This window comes from Misgurnus anguillicaudatus, chromosome 21 (genome assembly GCF_027580225.2).
Source record: "Misgurnus anguillicaudatus chromosome 21, ASM2758022v2, whole genome shotgun sequence".
Classification (NCBI taxonomy): Eukaryota; Metazoa; Chordata; class Actinopteri; order Cypriniformes; family Cobitidae; genus Misgurnus; species Misgurnus anguillicaudatus.
The window spans coordinates 64331252-64347822 of record NC_073357.2 but is presented as its reverse complement, the minus strand read 5'-3'; the positions used below and the strand labels follow the sequence as shown (position 1 = coordinate 64347822).

Here is a 16571-nt window from a genome sequence, read left to right as displayed (position 1 = left end):
CTGATATTGCCATCACTTCTAGTTGACTCCCGAGTCGCTTTCATTCCAAAATGGCGGATTCGTGGGGCTGCTGCTGGGCGCTGGTGTTGCATTGGAACATTCTATTGAGTTTCCCCTCTTGTGCTTCTATACTCTTTGCTCATACTCAGCTATTACACATTTAACATATACATCGTAATTAATCATGTAATTATTTATAATTCAATTCAATCTTTATGGATACTCTGATCATTATTATTATTAATATTATTGCCAATGTTGATAACACACTTATCTTAATAATTATGTATTTTCTACTTTGTTTTTACTTACTTTAATCCTTGCTTCATAACAATATTATCATCTGCATTATTATCCATTTAATTTATTATCCATTTATTTATTCTATTATTGAGCAGAACAAAAAATAAAAAATTCTCTGTGGTTCCTCCTCTGGGTGTGGAAGCCTCTGCTGCAGCTACTTCCCCTCAGTGAGAGGGACACGATCTCGTGTAATCTTCCCCTGAGGGGGTTGATATATTCAAGTGCAGGGTAATGAGGATGCACAGCTATCCTCCCTCTGCCCTATTTGATTTAATCAAGTTCAGTATACGAGCTGTATGTGTCGAAGTTTAATCCGAATGGCCGGAAGAGCGTTCGCACAATAAGCTGCCAGAGCACTTCCTTCATGTTATAATTCCGCCACACACCACTTGGGCTGTGTGTCGTTGTTTTGACGAGTCAAGACAATGACCGCGTCTCTTGCGGCTGAAGTCCTGCGTCCACTGAGGTGGTGTAATGTATTTTGACCGTGAAGGCTCTGCCTCCTGAGGGTTTGGGAGCACGCATTGTGGTCACTTCCAACCCGAACGAGAGCCCTATGCAATGTTTTACCTCTTAGGAGATATATGTTGTACACAGCCCTTCTCTTCACCGACCGGTTCAAAGATCCGCATCCGCTAAGGCGGTGTGCACTTATCCTTGCTGCCGGTTTCTCCTGCCCCGATCGGTAGCCCGTGCTTTACTGTGACTGTGTCAGATGATGTTCGCGTGCCTCGCGGTTCGAGGCCCGTCTCAACCGCTTTATTAAATGAGAAGTTTATCAAGGTTGTTTCTCGTGACACTGCTAGTTTTAATTTGTATGAACCAGCAGATAAGAAAGAAACTATATCATCCAGCAAGTTAGAGGAGAGATTTCTTACAAAATGAGTGCAATCTCAACATCAGAGCCTTAATTTCTTTCCTGATCTCCATTATTATGCAAGTCATGAAAAAGACCATTCTCTGACCATGTTTAAGCACTTCAGCTAGCTTTTAAACATAAGAGGCTATGTTTAGAGAATGTTTTTATGTTGCCATAAGTGGCGTCATCCCTAAAGCCTTCAACATTGTCAAATATATGTATAAAGCCCATCAGGGTATGCCCTCCGGGGGAGTGTGGGTTTTATCCGATGTTTTCCGGGTTTTATCTGATGCAGCGTCGAAGTTCCCTCGAAAGGGAACGTCTCAGGTTACGTATGTAACCCTTGTTCCCTGAGAAGGGAACGAGACGCTGCGTCTTCCTGGCCATACTTCCGGCGCGCCTGAATATCCGCTTCAGCTTATGCCAGATAAAGTGGGCATTCCTTTCTGCCGTATTTATGCTCTCTGGCTTCCGTATATGACGTCACGCCAAACCATTGGTCGAATTTGATATACATACTCAGATGCCGTCACGTTGTAGGCATTCCCCATAGCGTCAGCTCTGACGCAGCGTTTCGTTCCCTTCTCAGGGAACAAGGGTTACATACGTAACCTGAGACGTTATTTAAAAATAAAAGGAGAAAAAAATGGTTAGAAACACGCATGAAAAGGATTTGGGGAGAGCGTACGATGAGAACAACATAATAGAAAAACAGAGGAGAAATATCAAGATGACAAACAAGAAGATAATAGATAAATAAAACTTAAACAAGATCAGATTCAGAGCCATGATCAAAACATACACTGTGTTTTTAGGGTTGAGTGAATGTGTCAGTTTTTAAGTTTGGTAAGATCGCCACCTAGTGAATAATAGTGGAAATATGGATTTGAGGTAGAAACTCCTCCATCAAAAAAGCCATTCTGGACCAAAATCCTACACTGTTTCATATAATTATAAACTACTTTGTGGGTCGTATGAAAGTGCCCAGGGGTCCACATGTGGCCACCGGGTCCAAGTTTGGCAACCTCTGGTATAGGGCCACTGTGACATGACGTTGACTTCCAGGTAAGAGGACCTGTGTTATGTAGATAAAAATGACTAATTTTAAGGTAATAAAAACTAATGTCTTTATACATTACTGATAATATATTTATGTAGATTATATTGCATTTCTGTTAAGAGATTATTCTATAAGTTACAAAATGCACCTTTGAACACATACATATAAGTAGTAAATTTAGAAAAACTGAAAATAACCTTGAAGTAGTCTCTTAATTTTTTCTTAATTTATGTGTGTGTGTGTGTGTGTGTGTGTGTGTGTGTGTGTGTGTGTGTGTGTGTGTGTGTGTGTGTGTGTGTAAATACGCCTATAAGACTGGTTTACTTTAACAGATTGTTTATCAGTCTTAAAACTATATGTAAAACAGACAAATTAAGTATTAATTTCACCATGCAGTCTGCTGTTTAAAAATCACTGATGTTGCATGACATAAAGAGGTTTAAACTAAGAGTAAATTAAAGCAAACAAAACTATATAATCAATTATGAGTCTAACTGAACATATCTACCCTATGCTGCAAATCAGAGACATAAATAGACACCTATAGCTGAATTGTGAGATAAATTTACTCACTGCAAAGTCAGAGTAACTTAATGCATCAACCAAACTGTTACTTCAACACTGCAGAACCTCACTACAGGTGTTTCCAGTACACTCCAAAAACACTCTATGATGCCAAACAAGCTTTGTGATAAATGATTTTCAGTAGTTGCTCATATAAATGAATAAACAATTTTAACAGACCTAAAAATATATAGTTACATCTAAAGTGCATATAATAAATTATACAACAGTTCTTTCTGGTTCTCGAATCTGATTGGCTTAGAGGCGTGCAATATTCTACTGATAAGTAGACACACAGTAACCGCTTGACCTTTCGTATCATTCCGCCACCTAGTGAATGGAGGTCCTCTAAACAGGCTCATCTCTGAATGAAAAAAACTGCACGCACACACACAAACGCGCTGTTTTGAATCACTCTCCGTGTGTCTCATTAGTTCACTAGCTCGTAAATCAGTCCGTGAATCCCAATCGGAAGTTATTATTCCGTCAAAGATCAGCGCTCTTGGATGTTACGTTAAACTTAATGGGAGTAATGTATTGTCAAATCGTGTGGACGAATAACACTTGGAAAGAGGAATGTAAACTATTTTTTTCTGGAGCAATATCTCTTCTCAGAACGCGAAATCACAGTGGAACTGCAGGTAAGCCCCGCAGCTTTTAAATGTGGACATTGATCATTTATTTTATTGTGACGTGACTATTAAAACATGTTATGAGATATCGCCACTGATATATTTATAAGCATCATGCAAAAACATCTCTCTGACACTTATAAAAAACAGTTTTATATAGTACTGACAAGAACAAAGTTTAATAATAATCGATCGCTCATATCGCGTTAAGAGTAAATGGGAAAGCAATAGTAACATTATATAAGTTATATTATTATATATACATATATATAAGTATACATACATTATGTATACTGCCTCGTGCCTCTGGCTTAATCACAGCCGTGATGATATAGAGCTATATCACACTCCTACTCGAGCGATATTGCTTAAAGGAACAGTATGTAAAAAATTTATATCAATTAATCATAAAATGGCCCTGATATCACTAGACATTAAGAAATAATTTTCATTTCAAATACTTGTACCACTGACAACAGTGGTCCGGCCAGGATATTGCCATTTAAAAAGTGGAGTTGCAGCCCTCAACTGATGTTTATGTTGTCATTTTGTGTATTGGCCACCAGTTGTGAGATTGCAGTACCAGTTTTAGCCGCACGTTTTGTGATTGCAGTACCAGTTTTGACCACAATCCTACATACTGTTCCTTTAAATATATTTTATTGGATAGTAACATTCAGTCATTTACTCTTCAATCACAGTGTCAACTTTAGTTGCACCAACAACCACAACTGTTGCACCAACTACAGTTTCACCAACAACCACTACTGTTGCATCAACAACCACTACAGTTGCACCAACAACCACGACAGTTGTACCAACAAACACAACACAAGCTGCAACAACCACACCAGTTGCACCAACAACCACTACAGTTGCACCAACAACCACTACAGTTGCACCAACAACCACTACAGTTGCACCAACAACCACTACAGCTGCACCAACAACCACGACAGCTACACCGACAACCACAACACAACCACCAACAACCACTACAGCTTCATCAACAACCACGACAGTTGCACCAACAACCACAACAGTTACACCAACAACGACAACACAAGCACAAACAACCACAACACAAGCGCAAACAACAAAAACAGCTGCACCAACAACCACAACAGTTGCACCAACAACCACAACAGCTGCACCAACAACCACGACAGTTACGCCAACAACAATGACAGCTGCAACAACAACCACGACAGCTGCATCAACAACCACAACAGTTGCACCAACAACCACGACAGCTGCACTAACAACCATAACACAAGCACAAACAACCACTACAGTTGCACCAACAACCACAACAGTTACACCAACAACGACAACACAAGCACAAACAACCACAACACAAGCACAAACAACAAAAACAGCTGCACCAACAACCACAACAATTGCACCAACAACCACAACAGCTACACCAACAACCACGACAGTTACGCCAACAACAACGACAGCTGCAACAACAACCACGACAACTGTACCAACAACCACAACACAAGCACAAACAACCACAACAGTTGCATCAACAACCAAAACAGCTGCACCAACAACCACGACAGTTGCACCAACAACGACAACAGTTGCACCAACAACCACAACAGCTGCACCAACAACCACAACAGTTGCACCAACAACCACAACAGCTGCACCAACAACCACAACAGTTGCACCAACAACCACGACAGTTGCACCAACAACCACTACAGTTGCACCGACAACCACTACAGTTGCATTAAGAACCACAACAGCTGCACCAACAACCACAACACAAGCACAAACAACCACAACAGTTGCACCAACAACCACGACAGTTGCACCAACAACTACAACGGCTGCACCAACAACCACAACAAGTTCATCAACAACCACAACAGTTGCGCCAACAACCACAACGGCTGCACCAACAACTACAACAGTTGCACCAACAACCACGACATCTGCACCAACCACCACAACAGCTGCACCAACAACTACGACAGTTGCACCAACAACTACAACGGCTGCACCAACAACCACAACAGTTGCAACAACAACCACGACAGCTGCACCAACAACTACGACAGTTGCACCAACAACCACGACAGCTGCACAAACAACCACAACACAAGCACCAACAACCACAACAGATCCACCAACAACCACAACAGTTGCACCAACAACCTCGAAAGCTTCACCAACAACCACAACAGCTGCTCCAACAACTACGACAGTTGAACCAACAACCACAACAGCTGCACCAACAACCACAACAGCTTCACAAACAACTATGACAGCTGAACCAACAACACAAGCACAAACAACCACAACAGTTGCACCAACAACCAAGACAGCTGCATCAACAACAACAACAGCTGCACCAACAACTACAACAGCTGAAACAACAACCACGACAGCTGCACAAACAACCACAACACAAGCACCAACAACCACAACACAAGCACCAACAACCACAACAGCTGCACAAACAACTACAACAACAGCTGCACAAACAACCACAACAACTGCATCAACAACCATGACAGTTGCGCCAACAACCACAACAGCTGCACCAACAACCACAACAGTTGCACCAACAACCACGACATCTGCACCAACCACCACAACAGTTGCACCAACAACCACGACAGCTGCACCAACAACTACAACGGCTGCACCAACAACCACAACAGTTGCACCAACAACCACAACAGTTGCACCAACAACCACGACAGCTGCACCAACAACCACGACAGCTGCACCAACAACCACGACAGTTGCACCAACAACTACAACGGCTGCACCAACAACCACAACAGTTGCACCAACAACCACAACAGTTGCACCAACAACCACGACAGCTGCACCAACAACCACGACAGCTGCACCAACAACCACGACAGTTGCACCAACAACCACGACAGCTGCACCAACAACTACGACAGTTGCACCAACGACCACGACAGCTGCATCATCAACCACAACACAAGCACCAACAACCACGACAGTTGCACCAACAACCACAACAGTTGCACCAACAACCACAACACAAGCACCAAAAACCACAAAAGTTGCACAAACATCCACAACAGTTGCACAAACAACAACAACACAAGCACCAACAACCACAACAGAAGCACTAACAACCAAAACACAAGCACCAACAACCACAACAGTTGCACCAACAACCACAACAGCTGCACCAACAACCACAACAGCTTCACAAACAACTATGACAGCTGAACCAACAACACAAGCACAAACAACCACAACAGTTGCACCAACAACCAAGACAGCTGCATCAACAACAACAACAGCTGCACCAACAACTACAACAGCTGAAACAACAACCAAGACATCTGCGGCAACAACCATGACAGTTGCACCAACAACCACGACAGCTGCACAAACAACCACAACACAAGCACCAACAACCACAACACAAGCACCAACAACCACAACAGCTGCACAAACAACTACAATAGTTGCACCAACAACCATGACAGCTGCACCAACAACTACAACAACAGCTGCACAAACAACCACAACAACTGCATCAACAACCATGACAGTTGCGCCAACAACCACAACAGCTGCACCAACAACCACAACAGTTGCACCAACAACCACGACATCTGCACCAACCACCACAACAGCTGCACCAACAACTACGACAGTTGCACCAACAACCACAACAGCTGCACCAACAACTACAACAGTTGCACCAACAACCACGACAGCTGCACCAACAACCACAACAGTTGCACCAACAACCACAACAGCTGCACCAACAACTACGACAGTTGCACCAACAACTACAACGGCTGCACCAACAACCACAACAGTTGCACCAACAACCACAACAGTTGCACCAACAACCACGACAGCTGCACCAACAACCACGACAGCTGCACCAACAACCACGACAGCTGCATCATCAACCACAACACAAGCACCAACAACCACGACAGTTGCACCAACAACCACAACAGTTGCGCCAACAACCACAACACAGGCACCAACAACCACAACAGAAGCACAAACAACCAAAACACAAGCACCAACAACCACAACAGCTGCACAAACAACCACAACACAAGCACCAACAACCACAACAGCTGCACAAACAACTACAATAGTTGCACCAACAACCACGACAGCTGCACCAACAACTACAACAACAGCTGCACAAACAACCACAACAACTGCATCAACAACCATGACAGTTGCGCCAACAACCACAACAGCTGCACCAACAACCACAACAGTTGCACCAACAACCACGACATCTGCACCAACAACCACGACAGCTGCACCAACAACCACAATAGTTGCACCAACAACTACGACAGTTGCACCAACAACCATGACATCTGCACCAACCACCACAACAGCTGCACCAACCACCACAACAGCTGCACCAACAACTACGACAGTTGCACCAACAACCACAACAGCTGCACCAACAACTACAACAGTTGCACCAACAACCACGACAGCTGCACCAACCACCACAACAGCTGCACCAACAACTACGACAGCTGCACCAACAACCACAACAGCTGCACCAACAACTACAACAGTTGCACCAACAACCACGACAGCTGCACCAACCACCACAACAGCTGCACCAACAACTACGACAGTTGCACCAACCACCACAACAGCTGCACCAACCACCACAACAGCTGCACCAACAACTACGACAGTTGCACCAACAACCACAACAGCTGCACCAACAACTACAACAGTTGCACCAACAACCACAACACAAGCACCAACAACCACAAAAGTTGCACAAACATCCACAACAGTTGCACAAACAACAACAACACAAGCACCAACAACCACAACAGAAGCACAAACAACCAAAACACAAGCACCAACAACCACAACAGTTGCACCAACAACCACGACAGCTGCACAAACGACCACAACACAAGCACAAACAACTACAGCAATTGCATCAACAACGACGACAACTGAACCGACAACTACAACAGTTGCGCCAACAACCACAACAGCTGCATCAACAACCACAACACAAGCACAAACAACCACAACGGTTGCACCAACAACCACGACAGCTGCACCAACAACTACAACAACAGCTGCACAAACAACCACAACAACTGCATCAACAACCATGACAGTTGCACCAACAACCACGACAGCTGCACCAACAACTACAACGGCTGCACCAACAACCACAACAGTTGCACCAACAACCACAACAGTTGCACCAACAACCACAACAGTTGCACAAACAACCACAACAGTTGCACCAACAACCACGACAGCTGCACCAACAACCACAACAACAGCTGCACAAACAACCACAACAGTGGCACCAACAACCACGACATCTGCACCAACCACCACAACAGTTGCAACAACAACCACAACAGCTGCACCAACAACTACAACGGCTGCACCAACAACCACAACAGCTGCACCAACAACTACAACGGCTGCACCAACAACTACAACGGCTGCACCAACCACCACAACAGCTGCACCAACAACTTCGACAGTTGCATCAACAACTACATCGGCTGCACCAACAACCACAACGGCTGCACCAACAACCACAACAGTTGCACCAACAACCACAACAGCTGCACCAACAACTACAACGGCTGCAGCAACAACCACAACAGCTGCACCAACAACTACAACGGCTGCACCAACAACCACAACAGTTGCACCAACAACCACAACAGCTGCACCAACAACTACAACGGCTGCAGCAACAACCACAACAGCTGCACCAACAACCACGACATCTGCACCAACCACCACAACAGTTGCACCAACAACCACAACAGCTGCACCAACAACTACAACGGCTGCACCAACAACCACAACAGCTGCACCAACAACCACAACAGTTGCACCAACAACTACTACAGCTGCACCAACAACCACGACAGCTGCACCAAAAACCACAACAGTTGCACCAACAACCATGACATCTGCACAAATCACCACAACAACTGCACCAACAACTCCAACGGCTGCACCAACAACCACAACAGTTGCACCAACAACCACAACAGTTGGACCAACAACCACTACATCTGCTCCAACCACCACAACAGCTGCACCAACAACTACGACAGTTGCACCAACAACTACAACGGCTGCACAAACAACAACAACAGATGCACCAACAACTACGACAGTTGCACCAACAACCACAACACAAGCACAAACAACCACAATAGTTGCACCAACAACCACGACAGCTGCACAAACAACAGCTACAACAGCTGCACAAACAACTACAACAACTGCATCATCAACCATGAAGGTTGCACCAACAACCACGACATCTGCACCAACCACCACAACAGCTGCACCAACAACTATGACAGTTGCACCAACAACTACAACAGTTGCACCAACGACCACGACAGTTGCACCAACAACGACAACAGCTGCTCCAACAACTACGACAGTTGAACCAACAACCACGACAGTTGCACCAACAACTACAACAGCTGCACCAACAACCACAACAGTTGCACCAACAACCACAACACAAGCACAAACAACAACAACAGTTGCACCAACAACCACGACAGCTGCACCAACAACTACAACAACAACTGCACAAACAACCACATCAACTGCATCAACAACCATGACAGTTGCGCCAACAACCACAACAGCTGCACCAACAACTACAACATCTGCACCAACCACCACAACAACTGCACCAACAACTATGACAGTTGCACCAACAACTACAATGGCTGCACCAACAACCACAACAGTTGCACCAACAACCACAACAGTTGCACAAACAACCACAACAGTTGCACCAACAACCACGATAGCTGCACCGACAACTACAACAACAGCTGCACAAACAACCACAACAACTGCATCAACAACCACGACATCTGCACCAACCACCACAACAGCTGCACCAACAACTACAACGGCTGCACCAAAAACCACAACAGTTGCACCAACAACCACAACAGTTGCGCAAACAACCACAACAGTTGCACCAACAACCACGATAGCTGCACCGACAACTACAACAACAGCTGCACAAACAACCACAACAACTGCATCAACAACCACAACATCTGCACCAACCACCACAACAGCTGCACCAACAACCACAACAGTTGCACCAACAACCACAACACAAGCACCAACAACTACAACGGCTGCACCAACAACCACAACTGCTGCACAAACAACAACAACATTTGCACCAATAACCACAACAACTGCACCAACAACCACAACAACTGCACCAACAACCACAACAACTGCACCAACAACCACAACAGTTGCACCAACAACTACTACAGCTGCACCAACAACCACGACAGTTGCACCAAAAACCACAACAGTTGCACCAACAACCACGACATCTGCACAAACAACCACAACAGCTGCACAAACAACCACAACAGTTGCACCAACAACCACAACAGTTGCACAAACAACCACAACAGCTGCACAAACAACCACAACACAAGCACCAACAACCACAACAGCTGCACCAACAACCATGACAGCTGCACCTACAACCACATTACAAGCACCAACAACAACGACAGCTGCACCAACAACCACAACAGCTTCACAAAGAACTATGACAGCTGAACCAACAACAACAACACAAGCACAAACAACCACAACAGTTGCACCAACAACCACGACAGCTGCACCAACAACCACAATAACAGCTGCACAAACAACCACAACAGCTGCACAAACAACCACAACAGCTGCACAAACAACCACAACAGCTGCACATACAACTTCAACCGTTGCACCAACAACCACGACATCGGCACCAACCATTACAACAGCTGCACCAACAACCACAACAGCTGCACAAACAACTACAACGACTGCACCAACAACCACAACAGTTGCACCAACAACCACGACATCTGCACCAACCACCACAACAGCTGCACCAACAACTACAATGGCTGCATCAACAACCACAACAGTTGCACCAACAACCACGACGGTTGCACCAACAACCATGACAGTTGCACCAACAACCACGACAGTTGCACCAACAACCATGACAGTTGCACCAACAACCACGACAGTTGCCACGACAACAACTACAGTTATACCAACAACCACTACAGTTGCACCAACAACAACACCAAAAACCACGACAGTTGCACCAAAAACCACAACACAAGCACCAACAACCAATACAGTTACACCAACAACCACAACAAAAGCACCAACAACCACTACAGTTGCACCAACAACAACAGCTACACCAACAACAACAACACAAGCACCAACAACCACTACAGTTGCACCAACAACCACGACGGTTGCACCAACAACCACTACAGTTGCACCAACAACCACGACAGTTGCACCAACAACTACGACAGTTGCACCAACAACCACAACAGCTGCACCAACAACTACAATGGCTGCACCAACAACCACAACAGTTGCACCAACAACCACGACGGTTGCACCAACAACCATGACAGTTGCACCAACAACCACGACAGTTGCACCAACAACCATGACAGTTGCACCAACAACCACGACAGTTGCCACGACAACAACTACAGTTATACCAACAACCACTACAGTTGCACCAACAACAACACCAAAAACCACGACAGTTGCACCAAAAACCACAACACAAGCACCAACAACCAATACAGTTACACCAACAACCACTACAGCTGCACCAACAACCACTACAGTTGCTCCAACAACCACGACAGCTACACCGACAACCACAACACAACCACCAACAACCACTACAGTTGCACCAACAACCACGACAGTTGCACCAACAACCACTACAGTTGCACCAACAACCACGACAGTTGCACCAACAACCACGACAGTTGCACCAACAACCACTCCAGTTGCACCAACAACCACAACACAAGCACCAACAACCACGACGGTTGCACCGACAACCCCAACAACAACCACAACAGTTGCTTCAACAACCACGACGACAGTTGAACCAACAACCACTCCAGTTGCCACGACAACAACTACAGTTGTACCAACATCCACTACAGTTTCACCAACAACCAAACCAAAAACCACGACAGTTGCAACAACAACCACAACACAAGCACCAACAACCACTACAGTTGCACCAACAACCACAACAGTTGCAACAACAACCACTCCAGTTGCAACAACAACCACAACACAAGCACCAACAACCACTACAGTTGCACCAACAACCACAACAGCTGCACCAACAACCACAACACAAGCACCAACAACCACTACAGTTGCTCCAACAAGCACGACAGTTGCACCATCAACCACGACAGTTGCACCAACAACCACAACACAAGCACCAACAACCACGACAGTTGCACCAACAACCACAACACAAGCACCAACAACCAAACCAAAAACCACGACAGTTGCACCAACAACCACAACACAATCAACAACAACCACAACACAAGCACCAACAACCAATACAGTTGCACCAACAACCACAACACAAGCACCAACAACCACTACAGTTTCACCAACAACCACAACACATGCACCAACAACAACAACACATGCACCAACAACCACAACACATGCACCAACAACAACAACACATGCACAAAAAACCACAACAGCTACACCAACAACCACTAGACAAGCACCAACAACCACTACAGTTGCTCCAACCACCACGACAGTTGCACCAACAACCACGACAGTTGCCACGACAACAACAACAGTTGTACCAACATCCACCACAGTTGCACCAACAACCAAACCAAAAACCACGACAGTTGCACCAACAACCACGACAGTTGCACCAACAACCACTCCAGTTGCACCAACAACCACTACAATTGCACCAACAACCAAAATGGCTACACCAACAACATTAACACATGCACCAACAACCACGACAGTTGCACCAACAACCACGACAGTTGCACCAACAACCAAGACTGTTGCACCAACAACTACGACAGTTGCACCAACAACCACTCCAGTTGCACCAACAACCACTACAATTGCACCAACAACCACAACGGCTACACCAACAACAACAACAACACATGCACCAACAACCAAGACAGTTGCACCAACAACCACAACAGTTGCACCAACAACCACAACAGCTACAACAACAACACATGCACCAACAACCACAACGGCTACACCAACAACCACTACACAAGCACCAACAACCACAACACAAGCACCAACAACCACTACAGTTGCACCAACAACCACTCCAGTTGCAACAACAACCACAACACAAGCACCAACAACCACTCCAGTTGCACCAACAACCACAACACAAGCACCAACAACCACTACAGTTGCACCAACAACCACAACACAATCACCAACAATCACAACACAAGCACCAACAACCACTACAGTTGCACCAACAACCACTCCAGTTGCAACAACAACCACAACACAAGCACCAACAACCACTCCAGTTGCACCAACAACCACAACACAAGCACCAACAACCACTACAGTTGCACCAACAACCACAACAGCTACACCAACAACAACACATGCACCAACAACCACTACAGTAGCACCAACAACCACGACAGTTGCACCAACAACCACGACAGTTGCACCAACAACCACTACAGTTGCACCAACAACCACGACAGCTGCACCAACAACCACAACAGTTGCACCAACAACCACGACAGTTGCACAAACAACCACTACAGTTGCACCAACAACCACGACAGTTGCCACGACAACAACTACAGTTGTACCAACAACCACACCAAAAACCACTCCAGTTGCACCAACAACCACAACAAAAGCACCAACAACCACTACAGTTGCACCAACAACAACAACAGCTATACCAACAACAACAACACAAGCACCAACAACCACGACAGTTGCACCAACAACCACAACAGTTGCCACGACAACAACTACAGTTGCACCAACAACCACAACACAAGCACCAACAACCACAACACAAACACCAACAACCAGTCCAGTTGCAACAACAACCACTCCAGTTGCCACAACAACAATGACAGTTGCACCAACAACCACAACACAAGCACTAACAATCACTACAGTTGCACCAACAACCACAACAGGTACACCGACAACCACAACACAACCACCAACAATCACTACAGTTGCACCAACAACCACAACAGTTGCACCAACAACCACGACACCAGCCCCAACAACCACCACAATTGCATTATTAATCACTACAGTTGCACCAACAACAACAACAGCTACACCAACAACCACAACACAAACACCAACAACCACTACAGTTGCACCAACAACCACGACGGTTTCACCAACAACCACAACAGTTGCACCAACAACCAAGACAGTTGCCACGACAACAACTACAGTTGTACCAACAACTACAACAGCTGCACCAACAACTACAACAGTTGCTCCAACAACCACAACAGTTGCACAAACAACAACAATACAAGCACAAACAACCACAACAGTTGCACCAACAACCACAACAGCTTCAGCGACAACTACAACAGCTGCACAAACAACCACAACAGCTGCACAAACAACCACAACAGCTGCACCAACAATTACAACAGCTGCACAACCAACCACAACAGCTGCACCAACAACCACAACAGCTGCACAAACAACCACAACAGCTGCACCCACAACCATGACAGCTGCACAAACAACCACAACAGTTAAACCAACAACCACAACATCTGCACCAACAACCAGAACACAAGCACCAACAACCACAACAGTTGCACCAACAACCACGACAGTTGCACCAACAACCACAACAAAACCATGCCAAGTCCGTATAAAAATGGTTACAAAAGAAACTTTCATCTCTGAACTGGCAGACCGATCTTCTGATGCTTATAAAAGTCGGGAAAAAAACATGATATATGAGGTACATTGCTACACAAACACTTAAAACATTTTTAACAAAGAAACACAGAATTCGATACATAATAATCTAAAATACATTAAACAGTAGAGCAATGAGAAATGGAATGTGCACTATAATTGAGACATTTTTACTATTAAAACTTTTTGTTTTATGACCTGGTTTTACAAACAATTTTTAGCCAAAGCCATCACTAGGCCTTAGTTAAATTAACATGATTAGGCATCTTTTCTAAACCTGCCTTAGATATAGATGGTACTAGTCTGTATCTTGAAACAAATCAAAGACACTTGCATATTTTAAGATCTGTCAGTTCAAGTTATTTTCAGATGAGACAGCTCCAACATGTGTGTTAGTCTAGGACCAACCTTAAGCTTTGTCTGTGAAACTGGAGTTATAACATAAAAAAATCTCTCATTTATATTTGAGCAATTGAGTTTATTATAAAGTGTTTCTGTAGAACAGTTCACTGTTGAAAACTGAATGTGTTTTGCTTTTTCTACAGTTTGAGGCTGTCTTGAGGAGTCAATTTATAAATTTCCTTAGTCTGATAATTATTCAGTTCACGTAAGTTTTTTATTTTTAAACAACAATATTTAGATGTAATTCACAGTTGTTTTTTTATGTAAATATCATTTATGCATTAAAGTAAAGCACTTTCACTGCAAACGACAGGATTCATTGAAAAACATGAGCCCATTAATCTTCTCTTTCTTGTTGTAGGGAAGGATCAATTGTAACAGAGATGGCTGCATCATTCTCCTCCCTACCCAATAATACTGCAATTGAAGATGTAATCTATAGTGCTAATACAAGTTATGATGTTATCAGTGTGGGTAAGTTTCACTCATACACTAATAATGCAAAGTCATGTTAAAGATTTTCTCTATCACTAATTATAATCTTTTCATAAACCTGTTCGAAAATTGTGCAGTTAACATTATTTTGACTGAGGAAAGCAGACAATACAGATTCTGGTGAAGCACAACTTATCAAAAATCAATCACGTTTTGACTCCAAGTTTATTCTTTAATCTAGTTCCTAGTGTTGTAGTTTCAAGAAAAAAATTCTTAGTATTTTTGTCTTGTTTTCAGTAAAAATATCTAAAAATTCTTAAATTAAGATTCTTTTTTGATGAACAAAACGACCCAATAAAATAAGTCTAGTTTTTAGAGCAAAAATATCAAATTTAAGTCATTTTGTGCATAAAACAAGCAAAAATCTGCCAATGGGGTAAGCATTTTTTTCTTGAACTTTCTTGAATTTAGTGTTTAAGAAAAA

General features: G+C 44.2%; 1 protein-coding gene across 1 annotated transcript; it reads left to right on the top strand.

Annotated features, from left to right (window-relative positions):
• Positions 1-1309: 1309 nt before the first annotated feature.
• On the top strand, positions 1310-16067 carry LOC141352849 (uncharacterized). Its single transcript, XM_073858865.1, has 4 exons — positions 1310-1397; positions 4441-5159; positions 5649-6305; positions 16014-16067. The coding sequence occupies exons 1-4, from the start codon at positions 1310-1312 to the stop codon at positions 16065-16067; spliced, it is 1518 nt and encodes a 505-aa protein (XP_073714966.1).
• Positions 16068-16571: the final 504 nt, after the last annotated feature.

Excerpts from the sequence above, each read along its gene's own strand:
- LOC141352849 (XM_073858865.1), top strand. The coding sequence starts at position 1,310 with ATGTTTAGAGAATGTTTTTATGTTGCCATAAGTGGCGTCATCCCTAAA. Across the intron at positions 1,398-4,440 it reads TATGTATAAAGCCCATCAGG|TTGCACCAACAACCACAACA; the intron begins GTATGCCCTCCG and ends CAACCACGACAG. Across the intron at positions 6,306-16,013 it reads CTGCACCAACAACCACGACA|GGAAGGATCAATTGTAACAG; the intron begins GTTGCACCAACA and ends TTCTTGTTGTAG.